The 17,179-nt window shown below is 37.2% G+C and overlaps 3 protein-coding genes across 4 annotated transcripts in view; all 3 read right to left on the bottom strand.

Annotated features, from left to right (window-relative positions):
* so (SIX homeobox 1 protein sine oculis) overlaps nt 1-1,914 on the bottom strand; it is a 33,818-nt gene extending 31,904 nt beyond the window's left edge. The window contains exon 1 of the mRNA XM_018548413.1: nt 1,603-1,914. Coding sequence (XP_018403915.1) covers nt 1,603-1,914 — 312 coding nt within the window. The remainder of the gene's footprint in view (nt 1-1,602) is intronic.
* A 9,287-nt stretch (nt 1,915-11,201) lies between these two features.
* LOC108780606 (axoneme-associated protein mst101(2)) lies at nt 11,202-15,548 on the bottom strand. 2 transcript variants are annotated; one of them, XM_018548369.1, is made up of 6 exons: nt 15,403-15,548; nt 14,351-14,800; nt 13,383-13,988; nt 13,169-13,216; nt 12,758-13,049; nt 11,202-12,491 (listed from the first exon to the last, which is right to left on the bottom strand). In XM_018548369.1, the coding sequence occupies exons 1-6, from the start codon at nt 15,497-15,499 to the stop codon at nt 12,278-12,280; spliced, it is 1,707 nt and encodes a 568-aa protein (XP_018403871.1). In that variant the 5' UTR covers nt 15,500-15,548; the 3' UTR covers nt 11,202-12,277. The 2 variants fall into 2 exon arrangements, with proteins under 2 accessions (XP_018403871.1, XP_018403870.1); XM_018548368.1 differs by having other exon boundaries at nt 14,345-14,800; nt 15,403-15,547.
* A 73-nt stretch (nt 15,549-15,621) lies between these two features.
* On the bottom strand, nt 15,622-16,941 carry LOC108780573 (uncharacterized). The gene is made up of 3 exons (XM_018548329.1): nt 16,679-16,941; nt 15,867-16,378; nt 15,622-15,781 (listed from the first exon to the last, which is right to left on the bottom strand). The coding sequence occupies exons 1-3, from the start codon at nt 16,742-16,744 to the stop codon at nt 15,622-15,624; spliced, it is 738 nt and encodes a 245-aa protein (XP_018403831.1). The 5' UTR covers nt 16,745-16,941.
* Nucleotides 16,942-17,179: the final 238 nt, after the last annotated feature.

A 17,179-nucleotide genomic window follows, 5' to 3' on the forward strand; every position in this document is an offset into this window, starting at 1 on the left:
TTATTCGTAGGTTATATATACGATAAAATTATAAGAGCAATGCTGTTGCTTTTGAAGCGCCGAGTCATGTTCGGTGCAAAACAATTGACAACAAAATGAATCATCGAGTTGCACGAAGATCAATCGTACTAAATAATTATCGCGATTGGATATATGAAAAATGTTTATATCTACGTCTAGATTTTAATTGAAATGTGAATGGATAAGCACGCTTACTATAAACGCGACGCATAGCATTAAACAGCTGAATGCAGCAGGCGCGTGTTATACAGCTAGAGATCCTCTAATAAGAGTCACGAAACAACGTTGAATTTATATTAATTAGACGAGTAACGTTTCAGTAATGCTTAGAAGTTATCCTGATTCATCAGACATTCTTTGATTGGACATATTTCTCAGGTTTTTTGTCAAGTAAATTTAGAATCACAATCTAATCTAATTATTAAGTAAAAATAATAATCAAATTAAGGAGATTCAATTATTAAAATTCTTTTTGCTGATTTTTTGGTGCAACCAGGACACAACTTGACTTATGCGTTATCCTAAAGTTTGCATATTGTTATACTGAGAAAAATGTTCTGATTAAATCAAAAAGACACAACAAGAATGAATGACATTTGATGAGATCAAACAAAATTTCTGATTAACATAACTAGAAATTCTGTTCGGTCTCATTAAGCCCTTTTGTCTATTAGGTTTTTTTATTTAAAAAAATAATAAAATAATAAAAAGAAACAGAGCTACGAGCCTAAGTCTTTTTAATTAGAACATTTTTTTCAGTACACAACACACAGAATAGCGCATAAATCGAGCTATCGTTGTTACGCCAAAAATCTCACAAAATGTTAGAATTTTGTTGGTTTTTTTTTTTATTGTATAGAACATTTTTTTTTTCACGACTAAACACTGGGCCAGTTTAAGTAGACAAAGCGAGACTTGCTTGCCGAGCGAATGAGCATGATTGATTCTTACACGTGGATCCAACCAATCATGTTTAATTATTCGACAAGCAAACTTAATCGCTTTGCTGCTTTAAACATCCATTATTAATAATTTAAGAATCAAAGCTATCTTGTACTTGAGCATAATTACAAACATGGAAGATAAGCGGCCACTTCAATCCAAAAGTTGAGGGGCATTTTATGGATGTCTTTCATTTTTTAGTGACACAAATCGTCACAAATGTCGTCCTTCTCTTTGTATTCCACAAGTAACAAAGACAGAAAACGATCGACTAGTAACGATTTGTGTCATTAAATGAAAAACGGCCAATAATAATCCATTACTGAAGTTTTAAGTCTTAAGTCGAAGGAAATCGACTAACCATGATCGAGAAGAATAATCAATTATAATTGATCACAATTAGTTGGTCATCTAAGCATCGGTATCAGTGTTGAAAACCTGTGTTTTCTCCCTCTTCTCTTCATTTTTTTTCTGTCTTCAATTCGCTCTCGTCCGTCATATACTCACATTTACTTAATTATCTTTCTCACGATAACCTTCCAGCGAGAAACCCGTTTTGAACGCTCGCGTGTCATTCGGGATACGTTTTCGTGTCTCTTATCGGAGGAACTCCACGAAACAGGCGACCACACGACTTACCTCGCAGACACACGCCACTTGCTCCTGCGTGAAACCAAAACTCGGCAGCTGGCCGTTACCGCTGCCCCCGGCGGAGCTCGCCGGGCTATCCTGGGGGCTGTAGCTGGCCGCTCCGGTTACGCCGGGCGTGTAAGCGTTCTCCACCGTGCTACCCGTGGTCGAGTGTCCGGTCAGGGGTGTGGGATTGGGCGTGCTCTGAGGGCTGTAGTCGCCGGCAGTGGTACCCAGGACATCCGCACCACCGCCGCCGCTGCCGCCGGACGTCGGGCCCATCGCGCCCCCGTTACCAGCGGTGCCCCCGTAGGCCATCATGGCTGCGTCATCTCCGGGGTCCACGACGACCCCCCGCACGCCACCGCCGCCCTCCACCGTTGTGACACGATCGTCCTATACCCGCTTCGCGTTTGCGACTACGACGAACCGCGTCACACCGCTCCCGGGCTCTCCGGGGTCCGACGCTACACGCGAGAGGAAGCCCCCTTTACTCGCCGCTCATTTTCCGCGGGGTGAACCCGTCACTGCGGATTCCTGGGGAGTCCGAATGAGAGCATCGCTTACAACGCGCCCAATAACGATTCGAGATCTCTCGCCAACTCAGACTGAACCGCTTTTCAAGTTAGTATCTATTATTGACTTATGCACGTGTCAAAGGATGACATGCGAGATGAAGTCCGTATAAGAGGCAATAATTAAAGCCGCCAATTTAGGTACTGACAGCAGTTCGATCGCACACTTATTGCGTTACCCGTCGCAAATTGATCGCTAGTTTAATTACTGCTGATTATTATAATTATCGTTAAACACGAAATGTGTATCTTCTCCTTTCCTACGTACACTCAGATCTTCCTTAAACGCCTGTTTGTGTCTGTCATAGTCATATCGATTAAACCATATTCAATTAACTGAAACAATTGAGTATGTAAATTCGTTGCACTTGCAGCGTTACGTGAAACAAGAGAACACTGTGAAGATCCTTTACATTCCGTTTGATGAACTGTCGTTGAATAACGCTGAGATGATTGTACGCCTTTCCGAGGCATTACTCATCGATCAGCGATATTGACAGATCGAACTCATTAGTCTCGTTCGATCGAAGATCACGTAAAGATCCTCACTAATGCGCGATATTTTCAGCTCTCGCCGTCACTGACGTCGCCAAACATCGTAACCGGAAGCAGAAAGAGGTCCAACGGAACGTGATTCTCTTCAGTATCAGTCTCGTGATTAACTTCGAACCGACGCGGTCAGTCAATTCATAGATCGAAGTCGCGGAGCACGCTCGTTCTCAATAGTCTCTGCGAGCTGGCGTTAACCACGCTTGAAGAAGCAAAAAAATGGCTACTCCAACGTTGCCGTGATCTTTTCGGATATCTCCCTTCACAACTCGGGTTTTCGCCAGGACGTCGCTCCTGGGGGCACAGAATATTGTAATTTCCGAGGACGAGATCGTAGATTCTAAGCGGAAGAGCCAAATCGTTCCAGGCGATGGTCTTCAATTCGTCTTCGACGAATCTCGCCTGTCGTTTTGATATACGATCGGCTCGCGACCATTCATGGAAATATTCATGGAACTCGCACACACGCACACACACACAGTTGATGTTATGTCATTCCCGTCCCCGAGAAACACTTCCGTCGAATTGATACGCCCGATCGATGAGGTGTTTTTCTTCTATCCGTCCGTCCGTGAATTTTCTTCCGACTCCGCTGCCTTTTCTTCCTGTCTCGCTCTCACTGCCCACACACACAGGTTGTACCGTGAAATCCACGGGCTCGTGTTTCCACGGGGCCGCAGAGCAGCGCTCGTATTTATAGACTGCTTGGTACACTCGCGAGCGTGCTGTTATTATTAGAGGCGCCTTAACGAGCGTCTTCCTCGCTCTCCTTGAACCCCATCGACGTCTCTCGTCGTGACGCTCTCTCCATGAAAATGTCACCAAACCGCTTTTTCACCTTCAAATTTCCACCTTCTTGAACATCACTTGACAATTTAATGGCGCCCCTCTGTACGCAGAATAAAAGTGCAACGCTTCTCTTCACTCTTCTTATTAATGAAGCAATCGAGCGATGTGTGTGGAGACAATCATTGGCCGTTGCGTCTTCACGTTCTCGCTGTATTCTGCGTCCGAAGAGCTAAGAATCGACACTGATTCGAGCACTGAATGGTCTCTAGTGCAAGCTAAGAATCTGGTCTCCGATCGTAGTGGTCTCTCAGAATCATGTCTCCGCGAAGAACGGGTGTGCCCGGGAAAATCTCTTCGGCCGATTCGTTCGATTAACCCGCCGTCGTTTCGAGCGAGGTACTCATCACCAAAGAAACAACACCGACTGCGGCCGGGAAGAATCGTAGAGTACCGCGGCTTCCCGGCAAGAGTCCGCATGAACGCGATTTCACTTGCGATTTCACACACATACACACCACACACACACACACACCGGATCCGTCTCCTAAAGTGACTCCGATTCGGCGATCTTGATTTAAATCACGTCTGGACAAGCAGACCTCGCGAGGCGGCGGATCAATGAGGCCGTTCTGTCTCTCTCGCTGCCGCGCGAGAGAGAAATACTCTCCTCACGCGCGCACCAGAAGGGACTGGCGACGCGGCGTGTTAGCGAGGCGAGCCGAGTGCGTCATGCGCGACGCGGTACGGATTGGTGAGGGGCGTGGCCACGCTGACAGCTGTGTGACGCGCGACGCTATTGGTCGTTGGGCGTGGCCACAGCCACCATACCGTCGCGCGATTGGTCGCGTGCACGCCACCAAATGAGCCTCGTTACGAACGTCCGGCACGAGCGATGAGAAAGAGAGAAAGAGAGAGGGCCACAGCAATGGAGAGGGGGGAGAGGGAGAGAGAAAGAGAGAGAGAGAGAGAGAGAGGACACGCGAGCGAATTGCATCTAGACTGCTGCAGATCCTTCCGAGGAGCTCGTTAAATTCCGGCCTTTTCTGGATGTCTGTTCTCTTAATGACGCACGCACGGCGGGGACGACGCGATTTTTACGTCGATGCGTGGCGCGAATGTTATCCGCATGTAAATCTCGAAATCACGCACAGGTATAGAACAGTTCCTCGTCAATTATTTACTTTTTTGTCGGACAGTCTCGAATGGATTGTAAAAAGGACGGCAAAAATGTATGTGTAGATTGAAGAACGGAAGAAGAACGGGAAAGCATATATTGCTGTTATCGCTACAGATTAAAGTTTCTTATTCTCTCGCATCGGTTAATAGAGATTATTATTACAGATTTATTACAACTGAGACATATACCTACACATACATAGATAGATGAAACGCGATCAATTGACGAAGCGTTAAGTACATATCGTTTATAATATTTATATACATAAAGAGTGATTTTGCTAAAGTATTAAAAAATTTAACTTAAAGATACACACAAATATGAAAATTAATTTGTTGGATTATCATAAACCATTAAAATAATTATATAGATTGCCAAAATATTAAAACTTCTTCTTGTAGTATAATTGCGCATCGCATGTTTGCTAATACATAATCATTTTGATAATCTAACAAAATTATCTTCAAATCTCAGTATCTAGCTAAATTTTATAGATACTTCAGCAAACTCATTTTTTTTTGTTATGTAAACAAACGCCTTGGAGTACAGTAGATTACGAAATCTCATAGTATCGCAAAAAGTCCAAAATTCAAATTTGCCATTCAGCGAAATTTATTTATACATACTTCACGAGATAAATAGCGTCGGAATGCTCATGGAAAGAATGATTTTGCTGTTAAAAAATTTAGATAGATTAAAAATAATTTAGTTAGACTTTAAAATAATTGTGTATAGAAAACTCATAAGCATGGTAAACAATGCTGCGAAAAATTTAGACGTTCTAGCAATTAGTTTGAATATCTTACGTAATCATTTTGACAGTCCAACCAGATTTATTTTCAGATCTAGTTAAACTTTTTAATATTGTAGCAACACCATTTTTCCCATGCGACAACGCAGTCATTTGCAACGCTATCGCGCTATCAGAGGTATAGAGAAAAGGCTCCTATTATGAGATACTGAGTTTACTTTAAGTAAACGCTAGAAGTTTGTCGGCAGAATTTAAAAAAATAATAGGTCATTTTGAAGAGAATTTAATAAGCTTGAAGATAGTGTTATGTAAAATTTAATTCAAATTTTACTTTATTTTTTTAATTAAAGAAATGTAAAAGGTGAACAAATTGCAAAGTCGAAAAATTGTGCTCCTAATATGAGATACCCCGAGAAATCGATAATAAAGCACAAAGTACATCAATATTAGAATTAAAAAAAATTTATTTGATGTTTCTAAAATACCAACGAGTACAACTGTTCGCGTAAATTGAGTATGTGATGCATTGTACGCAGGATTTGTCTTCAGTAGTAATTGGAACGAAGTATTGCAGAAACAGACCCTCAATGTTCATTCCGGTTATTCTTTTTATTATTGTACAATAACATTTATACTTTAACATCGATTTTCACTTGGACACAGAAGTATAGATTATTTCATATTAGAAATATCCTGGGTATCTCATATTACGAGTATCACATCTTACAGTCTTACGATCATCAAATCTAACTTCTTTAAAACTAATATGAGAATAGGGCTACGAGCCTTAGATTCATTAAAATCTTTAATTCTATTAATTCTAATATATTGCGAAGAATATCACGTAATGTTGGCGTTTCGTCCCGGCTTCCAATACTGGACTCATCAGTAAGGTATTGTAATGGAAGCCTACCTTATTAGACGCCTGTTTTAGTTATTAAATCGAGATTCTATATATACAGATATACGCGTATCAAAGCACGAAGATATTTCGGCGCGCAATTTGGGGGGAATTTTCAGATAGAGTTGCGTTTCAAGACCGACGATTGTTCGGCGCGCAAGTTGGGGGGGGTGGGAAGGGAATACATATACATATATCACTTTGAATAATATATTGCGAAGAATATTACTACGTCGACCCGCCATCAGAGGTCTATAGATATTCGCTAAGATTCTCGCAAGTACTTTGATACGCGTATATCTGTATATATAGAATCTCGATTTAATAACTAAAACAGGCGTCTAAGGCAGGCTTCCATTACAATACCTTACTGATGAGTCCAGTATTGGAAGCCGGGACGAAACGCCAACATTACGTGATATTCTTCGCAATATATTAGAATTAATAGAATTAATAGAATTAAAGATTTTAATGAATCTAAGGCTCGTAGCCCTATTCTCATATTAGTTTTAAATTCGTTGAGCCTTATTACAATAAATATCTAACTTCTTTAATTAAACAATTCAACATATTCCGTATTTTTCTATCAGTACGATCTTACTCTATTACTACATGAAGAATTTATTGCCAAATAATTACTTATTAAATAATAAACAAAGATTAAAGGCTTATCTCAATGAAACTTGAAAAAACATTCAAACTCTAAAATTTTATTTTACAATTACTGTAGGCATGATCTAACAATGAATTTTCCACTAAATAGTTTTCAATCCAAGAGCAATAATTTCATGGTAGAATCAACAGATAGCATTTATTAGTTTAATAGCAGAAACGCCGCTATCTCATATTAAGCGCCTATCTCATAATAGGGGGCTTTCCTCTATCTACTATAATCGAACGAGCTATGAAAGAAAATGCTGTGCGGCGTTATATTATTCATGATGGAAGTGAGTTACGAAGAAAAGCGACGCGTAAGAAAATAAATGAAGGAAGCACTAAAGATCTCGTTTATTAGTCGACTTATTAGCGGTGCTCATGGGGTGAGAAAGGATAGACGCAGGGTGGTGAGAGGGAAGGACGCCGCGAGTGGCAGCAACGGCTTATCCTTCCCGGGAGAAAAATCGATTTATATAGTACTCGCGGGGTTTATGAACGCCCCCGCGGAAGAAAGGTAATGTCGCTTAGAAGCTACTTACAACAGAAGTTGGATAAAGTTTCACGGACAGAGAGAGAGCGCGCTCGCCCGTGTTTTTGCGTTACTTAAGGCACACCGCGCGCTCGGGCTAGAATAACACACGTCGCACATGGTCCGTCGCTATAGCGAAATCGCCGACACACACCGTCCGATGGAAGGCTAACAGTGACGCCGAAGTCGGTGACACATTGCGTCCTTACGTCAAGCGTTCGCACTGTGTTCGCAATACCGAAATTTTCTTATGCAAGACTAACTATTTTTAAAAGCGTCATACGAAAAAGAAATACACTCAGTTATACTTTTGCGTAAAAAAAAAGTATGCAATTAATCTCCTTTAACATTACAAAAGTGTTTGATTAATTTCATTATTATGTAAAACACGTTATGTAAACATTAATTTTTTTTTCAAAAATATGATAAACATATAAATTAAAAAATTTACATTTTTTAATTTTAACAATTTTCGTATTTATCTTATAAGCTGACATCTTTTTCTGTTTGAATAAACAGATAAATTTCTTTCAAACTCAACAAGTAAATGCCTGATCAAACAATCGTCATCAGGACCGGATAATTACCCTTTGTAATTATCCGGTGCCTTATGCTTTTAAAGGGAGTTTTAAAGGCGTTGAAAGGATATTAGGCAAAGATCGAGAATTCCGTACTATGGCATTCCCTGCTCTTTCCCGGTCATGCAGCATTAGTCATCCATCAGGAATTCCCGATATAATTTCTGCTCGGCTCCTTATTCTTGTTTTAATAACAAAATTCTACGGCAATCAACTATAAATTTTAATTTATTGTATAGAGCTTCCAGTTTTAGAAAGATAAAATAGTTACCTATAATTTTAAAAGTGAAAAGAGATAAATATTTTCTGTATATGGAATGGTACTACAACCTGTCGACAACGGAATTTTTTGAAACCTTTTAAATTATTATATTGTTTTATATTTATATCACTATAAAAAATATACATATAAAATACATATAAAGCTGAGCTTGCAAGATAAATAAAGTAAATAGAGTTTGTTTTTTTTTATTAAAACTGATGTATGTTTGTTTATTAATATTATAGAAACAGGAAAAACGTCACAATATATTGTTTTCTTAAATTGACTTTTCTCAAGATCGCTTTAAAAAAATATCTTCAAAAAATAACTTTATATTATAGGGAAAAATATTGTTCTTGCGGGAAAATGATTGATGTAGGACTAAAACCTTCTTCATCTGGTAGAGTACATATCACGTGATGTTCCGCCCTTTCTGTCCCTTCAATTTAAGAATGCAGTGTTGAAAGTTTGAAAAAAAAAAAAAATAATAAATAAACACGAGAGTAGAGAATTTTCTATTTTAACTTACGTTTACACTAATCCTGATATTTCTCCTATTACGGTTTTGCATCATATTATAATATTCGCGTTACGAAGGCGCGTTGACCTGTCTTTCACATACGTCTCTATCGAGTTGCTTTGTGTATTGAACGACGCATTACCAATAGTAAAATTTGGAGTCATTGAAGAAAATCTATTAGCTGTATAAATAAAGTTTCCGCCGTTTTTTCATCAAAAATTGGGCATTTATTGTGAATAGAACGGGTACCTAATGTTTTATTCGAAGTATTGTCCATCGCTAGCCACTACTTTTTCCCATCTTTCTGATAAAATTGATGGATTCCACGTCGAAAAAAAAAACAAAAAAACGTCGAAACTACGTTCTTTGTCTTCGATGTCAAATTCACCGTTCTTAAACTTTTGAAACCACTCACGGCAACTTCTCTCACTTAAGGCAGCCTCACCATAGGTATGCTTTTACAAGCAATCGATGCGCCTCAGCTGCATAGATTTCTTCAAACTAAAGAACTCGGTATTTTCACACGAAAAAAGATATATGATGCTGATACAAAATCGCTAATATTTCAATCGCTAATATTTCATCGCTAATATTATGTTGTTGCCAGACGTCCAACCTTATGACGTTTTACAGCAGACAATTTTAACCATAACATACTGGTGGCGCCATCTTTTGTCAAATTTATTTATACTTCTAATAGCTAATTGTAATCGAATAAGGCTAAAGTTAATTAACATTGGTATACAGAAATGAACGTTAAAAAAGATAATTAATAAACAATTAAATATAAAAATAGACTCTCGAAAATTTCATATAACAAGAATATATTATAAAACAATACACTACTAATTAGTAGTGTATTGTTTTAATTTTAAGTACTATAATATTTTTTATATGTTCGCAACACTAACAGCGATTTTACTCTCATTAGCGCCCTTTTATTCTTGTTATATAGATAATTAATAAAACTTGTATGTTATACAATCTTTATTAAGTTTGTTCCGTTGTGTAATTCACATAATTTAACAACTTTATGCACTAATAATAGACGTTGTCCGTTGCGGGACTTTCTTTCTTCAAGGAGCGCACAATCGATCCTCGAGAGAAAAGGAACCTGGGCGTCATGAAGACGGAATTGATACATTTTATTCGAGTTGTATGCGCCTCTTTGCCACCCGTGGCGACGCCATTCATTCTCGATACACGGATGCCAGCGGTTTGTGGTCTACGATGAAGTCGTTGACACCATAATGTGACGTGCAAGACCCCTCTCTCCCCAATTCATTTTAAAGAGCGGCGATCGCTCGATCTTACTGATGGGACAATAAGTTGTGCTGATTCGCATTTGTCGTAATGTCCTTACCGTCACTTTACTTCGCATATCTGATCGAGTGCGATATAAACAGTTTTGCTGAAATGGATAAAACTGAGATGAAAGCAAAGATTGAATACTGTAAAAGCAATTTTACATTTTAAAAAATCGGAAGGAAACTAATAATACAACATGATTATATTTATTTAATAAATATGAAAACAGATCAAGTAACTTTGATATATGCATTTTTCTTTACTTAAGCGTAGCTTATGTCTTATTTCTTCTTCACACCATAATAATTAACATAAAAACGTCCGTTCTAATTAAGAAATAATTGAAATTAAGACTTCTATTTTACTATATACTCAGAATGTGATTAAAACTAGGAAAACATGTGATAAAAATGTTTGCAAATTAGGTTTAAATATAAATATTTTTCAATAAATAATTATAATACGAAATTGGATCGATGAGAATAAATTTTTTAATAAAACTAAATTTGCAATTAATAGAATAGACTTTTTATAAAATGATTTGAGAACCATTTTTTCAGAGAATAAAATTTAAATCATATTTATTTCAATATATAATAATTTGAAAATTTGTGTCATAAGATGTCTACACTTATTTTGTTTTTGTTGTACATTATTTCTAAATATATATGTATATGTATACATGTGATTATGTATTATTAATTAGTGAAAGAAAAGTTTTCTATGTATTTCACAAGTCGATTTTATCGATTCCGAGTGTTTTTTTATTAAAACATATTTCTATATTAATATATTTTGCAAGAATTTTTAATGTATATATTCTCGTTTCTGATCCGAGATAATAGTGATGAATGAACAGGAGCCTGAAATGACGGTAATGACTTCAAATTGCGTCATTAATCTCAAATTAATTTCTCATTAATGAGACGATAACAAACATACAGTATAATTGCACAAATCTAATGATTGCTAAAATAAAATATTGTAATAAGAATTCGAATAATTTTGCCGGATAAATTTCGAAGCACCGCTCAGCTCAGAGTGACATTTCGCGCGATCGTTATAGCATAACATAACGATTTCGATACGCGCTTATTATTACGTACTCTCAATCATCATTTCAACATTCTCACTTTCCTCGTCCTCTCTGGTGCGCGGATGTACGTGGCATAGCAGCGCGCATTGACATTGATTCCCTTTGTCGGAGTGCACGAGGGTGACGCAGACGCGAGAAGGACGGTTGCGTAACAATGCGAAAACGCAAGAGAGCATCCGACGAAAAGCTCGTATCGCATTCCCATAAGTGGCGGAGGGAATCCCGCAGAGACGTCCTCGCCGTTCTCTACCCCACGTCCCGCGTTTCAACCCCCGTTTCGTCACCCCAGCTCGCATACGCTCTTTCTCGCTCTCACGCGAGATAAAGGGGGAGGCGCCAGGTAGGTGCATACACTGAGCGGTAGAGCGGCATCGCGGTGCCCCGTGGCGAGGACTGAATAACTCATAATTGGGCCTCCTGGCTCACTGCCATTCACGCCTCCGTCGCGCTACAAAGACGTCTCTCGTGTGAAGCAGGAGCGAAACCCCCGTAAGGCTCCGCATTTGCGTTTCGCTCGTATACACGACCGTCCCTCGGGGAGTAATCGACGATCGTCCAAGTCATGCTGAAGAGTAATTTTATCTTATCGCCTACAAAGTGAAATCTGGTTAAGTATTATCGGGGGACGATCGACTACTATTTATAGCGAAGTAATGTCATGAAGTTATTGATTACCGTATGATCAAGGATCGCAATGTTTCTTGGTGACTGAAAACGAGATACGTTCGTATATGTGAAGAAAACAGTTATGGTTTAACAGGGATTGTTTTCTTTTTTCAAAGAAACAACGCCAAAATACAGATGCAATCACATTACAAGCTGGATTAATTTTTTCATTTATTACATCGCCAACGCGTTTATCAAAAATACCATATTGTGACAAAATATAAAACAAGTATAATAAATTAAAGTTCTTTTTTAATAAGTGCATATTAAATTATTATTTAGTGTGACCTTTGCGTAAGATTCAATTGATTTTGGAGACTGCTTGATTAGTATTCACCCTCGTCATCTTCTTCGTCCTCATAGTCTATTTCAACATAATTCGGCAATTCATCACCGTGAATAAAATCGTCGCCATTCGCAGAACAGTTCCGAACTATTTTATCATCATACATAGTTCGTTCGATAGCAAAATCATCCTGATAATTCAGTTTCGCAGTAGAGAACGATCGATCAAACATTACATTGAACAGTCCGACATCCCTATAATTACGTTGTATGAAATTACGTTGTATGAAACTCGTTGTTGCAGCAATAAACGATCATCGATCGCAAATGTGTAGTTACGATAAAACGGGTTATGAATAATTTTGATGATATAAATTACGAAACAACCAGAGGAATTATTAATCAGAATAAAAAGTATCGTGAACATGGAATTTTTAAAGAATATTATTCTTTCTGAATTACTTAATCCTCAAATTTTGAAAACGCATTTGCCGACAGAAGTAAAATCCGAGAGAACTAACTTGGGGATAATTGGAATCGTGCCATTAATAATTCTAGAATAAATGTTGAACCATTTAAACGCATTGTCCGTCGAAATGATTGATTCGTTACGTGTGCTTGCAAACTTTTCAATACCCCGCTTTTCCGGGTTTTTACGTAAATTGTGGTTCAAGTCCGTCGATTTATATTCTGTGGAAACCATTTTGACTTTATCGCCCCTTTTCTCTTTTTCGAAGCCTTTCTTGCATTCATCCATTTCTTTGTATTCGCGATCTATTTGTTCCTTCATCAATTGTTTCATAGACTTTTTATCTGCAACGAACAATTAAAGAAATGTATCGCAATAAAAATTTAGTATAACTGTTCCTCTTTTATGAATCGTAATATGAAAAAAGAATTAAAAAAACCCATGATTCTCTCATAGAATTTACCTTTTACAGGTGGAGGTGCTTTCACTGGTTCTTTTTCAAGCTTTTCATCTACAACAACAAAAAATATAATTACAAATTTGTCAAAATTGAAGAATTTCTATAAATTATAATAAAAGAAAAAGTTAAAGAGATTTTTTAAGATATGATCCTGAAACACCCCCCGTATAATTAAATTAAGTAATATACAATATCTTTACAATTAAATATAACTTACCTTTTTTAAGGTCTTTTTTTCTGCTAGCACAAAATTCCTCCTGACGGGATTTTTTCGGGGATTCGCAAAATTTCTTGTTTTCATCTCTTTTCGTAGATTGACAGGTTTGCGTCTTATCAGCCTTTTTTCTCGACATACACTTAGCAGGACCTTTCGCGCATTTTTTTTCGATTTCCTCTTTTTCCTTGATATCGCACTTCATTCTTCGTTTCTCACAAGACGGAGCCTGTCTTCGGTCTTTCTCGTCTTTGCTGCAGCTAGTATAAAATCTCTCGCTTACATTTGTGCCGAGAATAATATCGGAAATTGAAGTGGAGAAGGATTTACGATCTCGCGGGACGAAGAAAATTGATTGTTTTGTAACGTCGCTTGTTGAGTAACATCGCTTTCCGTCCACTTTACTGCAGTTTTTATCGCTAGTTCGGGAAGAATTTCTTTTGCGGCAGCTGTTGGATCGCTTTCGATTGTTTCCGGGGCACTTTCGCTGTTCTTTCTTGCATTTTGATTCAAAATCATCTGTTTCTTTTAAGGAATCTTTGCAGACTACACGTGGTTCATCAGCTTTATCGCAATCGTCACGTTGCTTACATGATTTTGATTGTCGTCCTGATTAAAATGTTCAAATAAAACATATGGTAAAAAAAAATAAGAGACAATTGCCAAAATAAATTAACAGATTAATAGGAAACAGGAAATAGGAAAATTAGAGAACGGACAAATCAATACACCGTATAAAATATCATCAAGATGTGCTAAATACTAAATAATAATAATGCAATAGCAACTAATTTCAAATTAGTATGATGATGACAATAACAATAATTATTTTGATCTCTGAATATATGAGATACATCAATTTCAGATGTTTCGTGAGGTATCGAGTGAATGTTAAATTAAATTTGAATATTTCTTAACGAGAGAATTATTACTATCATAATAATGATTATGCCAATCTGCGTTACTTTTACCACATCTTCCGTCATCTACATCTTGCTTCTGTGAACAATTGAGATCTCTCGGTTGTCCCGCGCGGCCTTTTGACGAGACTCGTGCTTTATTTTCATTGCATTTCTGACGAGTCTCAGGACATCGCTCTTCTTCCCAAGTGCATGGCTTTTGTCGACTCAGTTCGGGACATATGTAATTGTTAGCGAACTTAGATTTTCTCTCTCGTTCTTCACCCACGTTATCTTGAGACGCGACGGACCTGGCCTTCCGTCGCGTCTTCTCGCAGATCTTTTTACTTTCGATCCGACAGCGGCTCCTCGCAATCTTTCGAGAATCAACGTTGCAATCTTCCTCGGTCTCGGCTTCGCGTCTCGATCGTTGTGCTTTATCATCCTCCTCACAATCGGCGAATTTTTTCGATTTTGAAGCGTCACGGGAAAACGATTGCAGTCTCATCAAAGAAACGCGATCTGCGAATGTCAGTCTCATTAAACGTCAGTCATTAGTGCACTAACATTATAGTTGCAAACTAGTTATAAAATGCTTTTCGTTGAATAACTGTATACACATATGTATATTCAAACAATATTAAATTGAGGATTGTTTAAAGGCTCTTGTCCATACGGATTTTCCGACCGATTTATGTCGGAAGTGAAGAAACACGATAAAATTTTTTAAATATATTAATATAGAAATATTTTTGAATAAAACAATATTAGTGTTTCAGAGTGTTGTAAAATATACCGCGGAAACTCTTCTTTTATTTCGAAATATAATAAAATCATATTTATTTTTATTTAATAGCTGTAATACAGCTTGTTTTGTTGTTTGTGCGGTTAGATATAATTTAATTTCAAATATATGGTCATTTATTGATTATCAGAATATAAAGGTATATTTTACAACTTTATTCTATTGCAAATATTGTTTTATTAAAAAATACTCACATTTTAATACAGTATATTTTTTTCACTTTGTCGTGACCCAAAATGACTGTAATGAATGAGCAAGAGCTTTAAGTTATAAATTTGAAAAATTAAGAATTATTGTATTTAATAGGACTTCAAGATACCTGAATGCGATCGCGTGTTTCTTAAACGAATAATCGATGTATTCGTGTTCAGATCCTTTTTCATGTTTTCGAATTCTCGAATAGATTGTTGAATCATGATGCAACTTTTTGAGGAAAATACGCGACACGGTACAAAAGGTAGACACAGCGAAGACTTTCGAAATCCTTGATATCCCGAACTTTCGAAGTAGGCAAAATAACCAAGTCGAGACGATGTTTTCAATGTTTCAAATGAAGATGGCGATGGCTTGGAGGTATTTGTTGACGTTTGCAAAACGCATCGAGAGGACTGCGAGAACTGAATCCGTTGCTTCGTTGTGCTCGAGAGATCTTTCCGCGTGTAATTCCGAAATTCTGGAGATTGCGGCGCGTCATATTTCTGTGAATATTGATCGAATATTGATTGTAATTTGAATTGATCTCGTGACTTTTGCTGCTTGATTTCTAGTGTTTTCAATTCTGACTTTGTGGAAGATGGAGAATCCAAACTTTTGCCAATAGTACAAGTCGACTCTTGCTCGATTGTATGATTAATTTTGGATTCTTGATTTCGTTGAGGAATTACTCTTGAAGTGCAATTATCACAGTGGACGTTATCAGATTTTATCATAGTATTGTCGTTACATACAAAATTGAGATCGTCAGCGTGGATGTACGAAAGCCTTTTGTTTCTGGACACTGAATTTCTATCTAATAACTTTTCGTACTTAATGAGAGATTTCAATACCTCCGGACGCGTTATTTCCGTACTCGCTTTGGGAGGCAAAGGCAAAAAATATGTGGGCGATCGAGAACTGTAGGTTGTCGTAGCGATTTCATGTAAAGTCATCCATGTTGTAAAGATAGGTTCCGAATTATTGGAAATTGTTGTTAAGTTAATTCCTCTGCCCTCATGAACGTTCTCTTGCTTGCGAGAGGAGTTGAGGAAATTTGAAAGACAACGTTTAAATGTATTCGTGGGCACGTGCGTCTCATGCTAATTTATGTGTTCGTAAAGAAAAATATTATTCAATCTATAAACACAATTGAATATTTTTCTATTTAATATAATTTTAATTATTTCTATACATTTATATATAAATATTTATTATTTATTTTGCTGTTTTTCCTCTTCTCAGATTAGTTTTCATTAGATTTATGTGTCACATTTTTACATTTTACTTTTAATATATAATTTATTAAAGATTTATTAAGAAACGTTATTATGAGATTTAATATCTTCTTGTCACATTATTTATAACAAAATTATTAAAGAGAGGTTAATTTTGTGGAATACCTGCAAGGTTTTAGTGGGCAGAATATATGATAGGTCATGCAATGCCCATATCCTGAATCCACTCATGTTTGTTCTTATTCGTGTAATATTTTTAATTGAATTAGTTTCAAATTCAAAATCTACTTGGAATTTTGAGGGTTTGAAATAACAGAAAATTTTGTTATAAATGTCAAGAATGGCTTGAAGTTTTCAGCGCATCGCTCTAAAAGTAACATTGTGTTCAACAATTGACGATCAATCGACTACGTCTGCTAATAATATCGCAAATCGAAAAACTTACGAAAATCAGATTTCCTTGACATCATTACATGCTGAATATAATATAAATAAGATACGATTATTATAACGAACAAGAACACAAGTACATGTGACAATTTCTTCCTTTTAATGATCGAGAGTTAACAAATATATCGGCTACAGAATTTTCTGACTTTCTGATGATAAAAACGCATCATCCATACACGCGCCTTTGAAATCGAAAAATCTTATTACGCAGAAAAA

Source organism: Cyphomyrmex costatus, unplaced genomic scaffold, assembly GCF_001594065.2.
Source record: "Cyphomyrmex costatus isolate MS0001 unplaced genomic scaffold, Ccosl1.0 scaffold72, whole genome shotgun sequence".
NCBI classification, from domain to species: Eukaryota; Metazoa; Arthropoda; class Insecta; order Hymenoptera; family Formicidae; genus Cyphomyrmex; species Cyphomyrmex costatus.